This window comes from Kryptolebias marmoratus, linkage group LG11 (assembly GCF_001649575.2).
Source record: "Kryptolebias marmoratus isolate JLee-2015 linkage group LG11, ASM164957v2, whole genome shotgun sequence".
Lineage (NCBI taxonomy): Eukaryota > Metazoa > Chordata > Actinopteri > Cyprinodontiformes > Rivulidae > Kryptolebias > Kryptolebias marmoratus.
In genome coordinates, this window is record NC_051440.1 from 22316673 (window position 1) to 22325715 (window position 9043).

At 36.6% G+C, this 9043-nt stretch overlaps 2 protein-coding genes across 3 annotated transcripts in view; both read left to right on the forward strand.

The window, feature by feature from the left end:
• Positions 1-311: 311 nt before the first annotated feature.
• On the forward strand, positions 312-5773 carry tbxas1 (thromboxane A synthase 1 (platelet)). Of its 2 annotated transcripts, none has more exons than XM_017418869.3 (14): positions 312-388; positions 898-1037; positions 1244-1337; positions 1527-1579; positions 1663-1759; positions 1861-1977; positions 2281-2369; positions 2448-2596; positions 2812-2942; positions 3042-3398; positions 3481-3569; positions 3748-3885; positions 4264-4426; positions 4701-5773. In XM_017418869.3, exons 2-14 carry the CDS (start codon positions 940-942, stop codon positions 4779-4781), a joined length of 1656 nt encoding a protein of 551 aa, XP_017274358.1. In that variant the 5' UTR covers positions 312-388; positions 898-939; the 3' UTR covers positions 4782-5773. The 2 variants fall into 2 exon arrangements, with proteins under 2 accessions (XP_017274358.1, XP_017274359.1); XM_017418870.3 differs by having other exon boundaries at positions 1882-1977.
• Positions 5774-7125: 1352 nt separating this feature from the next.
• The window catches only part of LOC108237514 (thromboxane-A synthase), a 7181-nt gene continuing 5263 nt past the window's right edge, over positions 7126-9043 (forward strand). The window contains exons 1-5 of the mRNA XM_017418983.3: positions 7126-7374; positions 7456-7549; positions 7687-7739; positions 7901-7997; positions 8097-8210. Of these exons, the coding sequence (XP_017274472.1) occupies positions 7274-7374; positions 7456-7549; positions 7687-7739; positions 7901-7997; positions 8097-8210 (459 nt within the window). The 5' untranslated portion in view covers positions 7126-7273. The remainder of the gene's footprint in view (positions 7375-7455; positions 7550-7686; positions 7740-7900; positions 7998-8096; positions 8211-9043) is intronic.

A 9043-nucleotide genomic window follows, 5' to 3' on the forward strand; every position in this document is an offset into this window, starting at 1 on the left:
AAATATGTCACCCACCAAATGAAGTGCACAATAACAATAAATAAGGTACAAAATAAATGCAAAAAGTGTCAATAAAAATAGAAATAACACTAAATGAGTTTTGTGGCAGATATATTTTTCCTTTTTCTTTCTTTTTTTCCTTATTGATTTTTTAACATTGTATGGCAATAATCAGGAACCAGTGATTTTAAAATCTTTTCTTAATGTTAAATAAGGACGACAGAAAGGACACCTTTTTCTGGCTGTACTGATCACGTCTGCCCTGTCATTACGCCCCTGTCCAGATGGGGGCAGTATAGGTCACAGCGACGCGTTGAGTTACGATCCGACGGCGAGCAGATGAAGAGCTCAGTTTGGTAATCTTTACTAGAGGAAAGGACAGAAGGAAGTGAGTAAACAATTTCTTTTAACATAACAAAAATACAATTGTATCGGAGAATAAAGGCTGCATTTACGGTGTGTGTAAAGGGCAGCTATGCTATGGAAGTTTCGTGTTTATTTTAGTTTTTATCACACCATTATTATGATTCTTATATCATTCTGTTGCACAGGCAGAGAAAGTGCTGTACTCAGAAATATGACTTTGGATAATTTCTGTTTAGTGAAAGTAGTAGTAAATGCGCACATATTTTCCATGCCCCCCGTATGTTTACAGCTGGAGAGCATTATATCTTTTGTCGTCTGTCTATTATGTGTTTTGTGTCATTTAACTAGCAGACCTGGGGCCCTAACAAGCAGGGCTACAGACAAAGCTGCAGCAATATCTCATGGAAACATTGTGCCATCCCTGGCATCTGTTTTTGTTTAGACAAGTGTAGGTTTTTATTTAGGAATTTGATGAATAAATAGTTTAGATAAAGGCAGTGATATTGTTTATAATTTATTTTTTGTCTTCAGGAATCTGTCTTTATTTTTAATGTAAAGAAGCATCTTTCCATCATGGAGTCGGGTGACTTTCTAAACCTATTCAACATTGAGATCAGCAGAACTTCCCTGACGCTCAGCCTCATCCTCATTTTTCTGTCTCTCTTTTATTGGTAAGTAAATTGTGATCATTCAGCAAATCTACATTCAGATAATTGTGCATCAAGCAAGATTTCAAATTTCTTTAAATTCACTCAGTGAATCCAGCTCTTGACATTTAGTGAGCTGGTTAAAAATGTGGAAGGCAGCATATTTACATGTTCCTGCCTGAAATAAAATAAAAATAACAGATATTTTCTTCCATTTTTTTTGTCTGCAGGTATTCAGTCTATCCTTTCTCAGTCCTCTCTGGATTTAGAATCAGACATCCAAAGCCAGTTCCATTCTTTGGTAACCTATTCATGTTTCGTGAGGTGAGATCCAATTATAATATTCTACCATTTCTTCACTGTTATTTTTCTGTTATTGTCATTAGACATTTTTATGCTGTTCTGTAGCTTTTTCTGCATTTAAAATGTACATCAGTCTCCAACAGGAAACTATGTTCATGCTTATGTTGGTGTTTGTTTGAGCGTCTTTTTTTTGTATTTCTTTTTCCTCAGGGTTTTTTCAAGCCTCTCACTGATATTATAAATACACATGGCAGAGTATGTGGGTGAGTGAAACGTTTTACACCAGCATGTGTTAGAATTAGATAAATTTAGGATTTTCCTCACTGTAACATGTGGTACATGTTAGGTATTATTTAGGTCGGAGACCAATCGTGGTGATAGCAGATCCTGATATGCTCAGACAAATAATGGTCAAGGACTTCAGCAGCTTTCCTAACAGGATGGTAAGGGCATCAACAGTGTGTGCTGATGTTCACAAAACGCTTAGCTCGTGTTTCCAACATAAGCTTTGTTTATGTATTTTAAATGCTCATATTATGTACAGAAATTTAACTTTGTCACCAAGCCCATGTCAGACTGTCTGCTCATGTTGAGGGATGAAAAGTGGAAGAGAGTTCGAAGCATCCTGACTCCATCCTTTAGTGCTTACAAGATGAAAGAGGTGAGATTATGTCATTCCATTTAGTAAGAAGATAGCTGTTTTTTTATGATGCATTAAGTTTTTATTAGATTGATAGCAGTATGATACTGTTTGAAACAAAGAGTAAATTTTTATAACAGAAAAAGCTACGTTTCATTTTGGACTTCAAGCATTAACTTGGCACATTTACTGTAATTTAAAACTACGTTTGTATCTTCTTACAATTTTTTGTTGGTTTGATTATTAAAATAGTTCGTATTTAAAGTTGCACTGTGGTCATACTCTCTGGAGTTCATGAATATGTCAAGTTTCTTCCTCCTGTAGATGGTTCCTCTCATCAACACTGCCACCGATGCGCTGATGAACAACCTGAACATCCACGCTGAGTCAGGAGACGCCTTTGACATCCACAAGTAATTATAAGCAGTAAGCATAGTCGGTAATTATTATTTTTCGATCATATCCATTTATTTGCATCTCTTTTTTTGTAGATGTTTTGGCTGCTTTACCATGGATGTTATTGCCAGCGTGGCTTTTGGCACTCAGGTGGACTCCCAGAACAACCCAGACGATCCGTTTGTTCGCCACGCTCAGATGTTTTTTTCTTTTTCTTTCTTCAGGCCTCTCCTGTTATTTTTCAGTATGTCATGTAACTTCATTGCACATGGGAGATTTATATGGAAAAATTAAAGTGTGAAGCAGTTTCTGTCAGACTTTATTTAGTCGAGAACTGCAGAAGTCAGATTTTGTTAGTTTGTTTTACTGTTTTATGATTGTTTAGAAGTTGTGTGAAACTGGGGTATAAAGTTGGTATTTCAGGTTGAACAACAGATTTCTGTGTGTTTGTGTCCATAGTTGCTTTTCCCACTATCATGGCTCCTATTGCAAGATATATCCCAAATAAAAGGCGAGACCTAATGAGCGGTTTTTTTATCAACATCATTCAAAAGATCATAAAGCAGAGAGAGGATCGGCCCCCTGATCAGGTGGATGTCAGATTTATAAAATCCTAAATATTAGGTTGCAAATCCAGTTTTCTTTTCTGCTGAATTTTCTGACAGTTGTTCGTTAATGTTTGCTTGTAGAGGCGTAGAGACTTCCTTCAATTGATGTTAGATGCTCGAAACAGCCAAGAGAGCGTCTCTTTAGAGCACTTCGACACAGCGAACCACTCTGATGAGATTGATAACCAGAGCCAACAGACACAACCGTCAACTTTGGATCAAGAAGGAAATCGTCCTCACCCAGACGAGTCACCTGTGAGACATCCACAAAAAAAGGTGATGACTGAAGACGAGATTGTGGGTCAGGCCTTTATCTTCCTTGTGGCAGGCTATGAAACTAGCAGCAACACGTTAGGCTTCACCTGCTACCTGCTGGCCATCAACCCTGAATGTCAACGCAAAGTGCAGGAGGAGGTGGATGATTACTTCACAAGACATGTGAGTCTGATGTATGTTGGTTTTGTCAGATCTATTTTTATGTAGTTTTATGGTTCTTGCTTTAATCCACCTGTTACAACAGGATTCACCAGATTACACAAATATCCAGGAGCTGAAGTATTTGGACATGGTTGTGTGTGAAGCATTGCGGCTCTACCCTCCTGGTTTCAGGTAGGGTCAGTTAGTCTAAAAGGATATAGGATTCAGTAGATTCAGAGCTTTTCTTATTGTCATAATTACACTGACAAAGCCATACTGCGGTCAGTTGTAGAGAATGAAGAATGTAAATGAGATGTGTTTTATGAAAACTGAAAGACTAATCTTTTCTTGTGTATTTTGTTTAATTAAGGTTTGCACGAGAAGTTGCCAATGACTGTGTGGTGAACGGCCAGTTTCTTCCTAAAGGGGTCTCACTGGAGATCCCCGTTGGCTTTCTGCATTATGACCCAGAGTACTGGCCCGAGCCGGAGAAGTTCATCCCTGAGAGGTGTTTGTTTTCTCTGTGTCAAGTAAAAAGTTAACATGAGATCAGCCACCTGTCCCTAATGTTATCTTGAGTCTGAAAAAACAACCAGGTTGTCTTTATTGTTGCTGTTGTTAATTACTGGCCTAGAATTTCTCCCAAATATGCTTTTACTGCCCACTAACCCCTCCCTGAAACCCCCTTCATTATTCCATAATAGGAAGGATTGTATTGTTTAAAAACATTGTGAAAATCTTGCACAAACTGATTAGGAGAATTGACAATGTCTTAATTGTATGCCAGGCTAAAGCACTTAAAAGAGTTGTAGGTTTAATTTAAATTATAGTATTATTGTAAATTCTTGCAAAAATCTATCATCTTACCTGTGGTTGACCCCCCCAGGTTTACACCAGAAGCCAAGGCCAATCGTCATCCTTTTGTCTACCTGCCGTTTGGAGCCGGACCCAGGAACTGTGTGGGGATGAGACTCGCCCAGCTGGAGATCAGGATGGCTTTAACACATCTGTTCCACAGATTCAGCGTTGTGGCCTGCTCTGAGACCAAGGTAGGTTGGCTCAGCAAAAAAAGTTTTACCAACACTGTTGTCTTTACTGAAGAAAAGCAGTTTGACTTTATTTTTCTGCATTTCTGTTGTAAATGTGCAAAGAAAAATAAGTTTTGGAAATATAAAAAGCAACTATGTCTTTGTAGAGAATGTGGTTTTAAATAGAATCCTATCATAATACAATTTATTTTACTTTATGCAAAAATGGGCATAAAATATTTCACTTTCTCATTGTTTTTATTTTTTTGTTTGTCTGTTTTTCTCAACCTTTCAGGTTCCTCTGGACTTGAAATCCTCTAGCACTCTAGGACCTAAAAATGGCGTATTTGTGAAAATCACAAGAAGGGAGAGGTGAGAAGGGCATAAAGTCTCTCCATCAGATAATAATTTAAAATAAAACTTTTAAACATCTTAGACAGTAAAAAACATTTACAAATCTCTATCCTGCAAGTTGAACTTGAGTCTCAGTGTCTCACCAATTTTATTTTTCATAAAAGTACTTCTATTTTGATAAAACCCTAAATTATTTAACCATCTTCTAACCCCAAGATTTATAACACTTATAAAGTTACATTTTCTGTTGCTGATAATTGAAAGAGAGTAAGCACTAAGGATCTGTGTCAGAGTGCTTTTTATCGTGTTAATCAGGTATTCTGGTGGACCAATAAATACTTCTTAGTGAGGGAATAATCTGGCTGCGCAAGACTGGAATTTCAGTCAAATTGCCATTTTTGTCAAGTTTCAATCACATAATAACAGAAGTATCTACGTTGCAGCTTTGATGAGTGCTTCAGAGGCTTCTTCTTTTCTTCATTTTTCTGTATGAGTGTTAGGGAATGAGAGACACGTTGTGTTGCATTTAAAAATGAGTTAAATGTTCAGGAAATGATTCGTGTTACAGATTATATTTGAGTGTTTTAAAGGAAAGAACATGTTCTTTCAGTGTGTGTAAGAGTAAGACTCTTCCCATCTGACCTATGTTTATCATGTCTAACATGTGATTTAAAGCCTTCCTCTGAAGTTAATCATTAAAAGTAAATATTTGCACCTTTTTAAATGTTACTTTTTCCCCATTTGAAAAAGTTCATGTGACCTAGTTTTAGTTTTGAAACACAATACTTAAAAGCACCAAGAGATTATTAAACAAATATTTGTTTTTCTTTAACATTGAATGTGTACAAGAAGAGTGACCTGCTTATAAATATTTCAAATGTTTTTATGAAACAAAATATACCAACAGGGACTGCTGTGATGATGTAAAAATTATTTGTAAAAGAAACGGTAAATGCTTCCTGTACCAAATCTAGTTTGTTAAGCACTTTGGAAATAAATTAATTGACCAAGTAATGTGTTGACTTTTTGCATTATTACAAGTATTTATTGTATGTGATTGATTTTTATTCCACATATAAGTACCATCATGTTTTGTCCTCAAAATGCACATTTTAAGTTGCAATAATGAACTTTGTGTGACAGTTTTGTTTAAAACAGCAAAAAATTACACAAATAAAAACAACAACATCTTTTTGAGTGCACTTTGTAGTACAGTAATAAATATTTTCAAATGAGTTGCCGGGAAGAACAAAGAAGCAAACAGATGTAACTCCTGAAACATTAATCAATGTACATAGTTGAATGTATTTTTCTTCTCAATAGTTTCTGACCTGGCTTCAGACTCGTTGTTTTTGAGGCAAATTTAGAAAAAAAAAGCTGTAATAACTGATATAAGTGCTTGTTGCTTTAGATGAGTTCTTACTACACGAGGAAGTGATAAGAAAGCATGGGAGCAGACGTTTCAGGTTCCTGTGCTTTCAAAGCTAGAGATCATGTGGTTCTTCATTATGTGGTTCTACATTATGTGGTTCTTATTATGTGCTTTGTATTATGGGAATAAAGGGCATGCTGCCAGCCATGGACTTTGTTATGGCCAATGAGAGTCATATGAATGAGGGCATAAGGCTATAAACTAAACTCTCACAGAAATAATTAACAAGTTCTCTGTACAGAAAAAAACAATCAAACTGCTAAGGTTCACATTTCACAAGACTTCCTCAAACTTGGGTTTGAGTTAGGTCAGGTGTAAATGAGTGTGTGTTTGAAAATGTTTTATTGCAAAAATGGCTCCAGGTAAAGCAAAGACACTCACTGGATAAATTCCTCAGCATTCATCTGAACTTTTTCGTTTGTTTGTTATGTGCATATATACAAAACGTTCTTTCTGATTTTGAGTAAGGAACTGAGAAGTGTTTTTCACCCTGCAGACAGTAGGTGACTTTCTAAATGTGTTTAACTCTGAGGCCAGCAGAATGATTAGCTCATGTCAGTGTTTGTATTTGTGCTGCTGTTACTGCTGTGAAAATAAGCCAGGTTTCATTAGTCTTTCATTTCCTAGATGTGTTTTTAATGCATTTGTCAAAATTCTCATGAATTAACCGTCAGTATTTTTTGTCTGTAGGTATTCAGACGATCGATTCTCATTTTTCCTTTTCACATGTGCTTTAGGTTTTATATGCTTTGTGTTCTGTAAGTAAAGGGAATGACCTTTTTATGGACCAGTGTGGGCCATAGGTAACAGAACATGGTTATGTAACTCATTGTAAAGCAATAATTAACAAGTTTTCAGTGTAAAAAAAAAGCTAAACCTACCAAAGTTCACATTCCACCAGAGGACTGTCAAACATCTGCTTTGGTAAGAAAAACGTACATCTGTATGGATTTCTTGGTTTATTTTAGATATTTAACCATTGAAGTGATCAAGGCAAAAGTATAAGTAGCATTAATCCTAAACTGTTTTGTGCACATGATAGTTCTGATTTTGAGTGCAGGACTGAGAAGTGGGTTTTAATCATGGAGACAGTAGGTGACTTTCTGAACGTGTTCAGCTTTGAGGCCAGCAGAACGAAGGTGACGCTCAGCCTCTTCGTCATTTTTCTGGCTCTGTTGTACTGGTAAGTCAGCGTCAGTATTTGTATTTATGCTGCTGTTTCTGTTGCGGAGCTTTATTTATTTTTATTTATTTTTGTCTGCAGGTATTCAGTCTATCCGTTCTCAGTCCTCTCTCGATGTGGAATCAAACATCCGAAGCCGGTGCCTTTCTTTGGCAACATGCTCATGTTTCGGAAGGTGAGAGTCACTTTAACAAAAACAAAGAGCAGCATATTTTCTATCTATTTCATTGTCCTGATTCAATATGATGTTCTCAGTAGAGCCATTCATATGCAAAATCAGTAGAGTGATTTATTTTATTTTATTTATTTCAGGGGTTTTTCCAACCTCTCTCTGATATTATAAAGACACATGGCAGAGTTTCTGGGTAAATAAAATGTTGTCTTTTTCTACTGGCATTCATTAGAAATAAGGTCTTTACATGTTGTCAGTGTAAAATAAAAGAAAATACTTGATTTAGTTTTAGGTTGTATTCTTGTGATTTGAACTGACTCTGTTTCCTCTGACATGGTTGAAACGTTATGTCAGGTATTATTTTGGCCGGAAACCAGTCGTGTTGGTAGCAGACCCTGATATGCTCAGACAAGTGTTGGTCAAGGACTTCAGTAGCTTCCCTAACAGATTGGTAAGGTTTTCAAACCAAAGTTTGCAGGTGTTCCTAAGACGTTTTTCTCATAATTTTATCACAAGCTTTGAAATACATGTTTGTCTTTTCATGTATAAGTTTGGCTACACCACCAAGCCCCTGGAGGACTGTCTGCTCATACTGAGGAACGAACGGTGGAAGAGAGTTCGGAGCGTCGTTACCCCAACCTTCAGTGCTGCCAAGCTGAAAGATGTGAGGCAATATTGTTCTGAGTAATAAGAAGATACTTTAGCTGCTATTACTTTTATTTATTATTTTACAGTGAGACAATACAGAAAAATGAGTAGACTACTTATAATGATAAAAAGTAACACAACCAAAATGTGTCTTTGGACGTTGCTTTAAAATATGTTAGTTTGGCACAGTTTCTCTAACCTAGAACCACATCTACAGTCTAGAACTACTTTATAGCTTCAATAATAATTTATTTTTGTATTTAAATGTCATTACATGGCTGTGACATTTTTGTCTTTGTCAGAAACAACTCAATGAAAAACAAACACATTTATAGTTATGGTTCTCTTTCTTATCTATTTTATGAAGCAGTTGCACCTTTACAGGTATTTTTCAATAATTTGATTTAAAAAAAGCTGTTTCAGTGCTGTTTGATGTGGGGTTTGATGTGTTTTTGTTTAGTTTTGAGTGTGTATCAGTGGTTTGTTAAAGCAGGCCTGTTAAACAAGTGGCCCGTGGGCAGAATACGGCCCTTAATTAAACATTTTCTGTCCTCCCCAAAGCTGCCAGAATCCCAAACTCATTTGTCTGAATATGATGCTTAACTTGAGCATTATATATTGGAGATACCTTGATGTCATGTCAAGCTAGTAGAAGTCTGCTGGTGTCAAACAGACAATCTTTGCTAAACCATGACAACAGAGAGGGGTGGGGTGGGAAAACATGCGCACCTGTAAGCAGTTGGCTGATTGACCCATCCACCTGATCCCTCTGACCCATCTGACCCATCTGACCCATCTGATCCACCTGATCCATCTGACCCATCTGATCCACCTGATCCATCTGATCCA

Coding starts and splice junctions, on each gene's coding strand:
- tbxas1 (XM_017418869.3), top strand. CDS start 940: ATGGAGTCGGGTGACTTTCTAAACCTATTCAACATTGAGATCAGCAGA. Junction 1,038..1,243: donor TTTCTGTCTCTCTTTTATTG/GTAAGTAAATTG, acceptor TTTTGTCTGCAG/GTATTCAGTCTATCCTTTCT. Junction 1,580..1,662: donor ACACATGGCAGAGTATGTGG/GTGAGTGAAACG, acceptor GGTACATGTTAG/GTATTATTTAGGTCGGAGAC.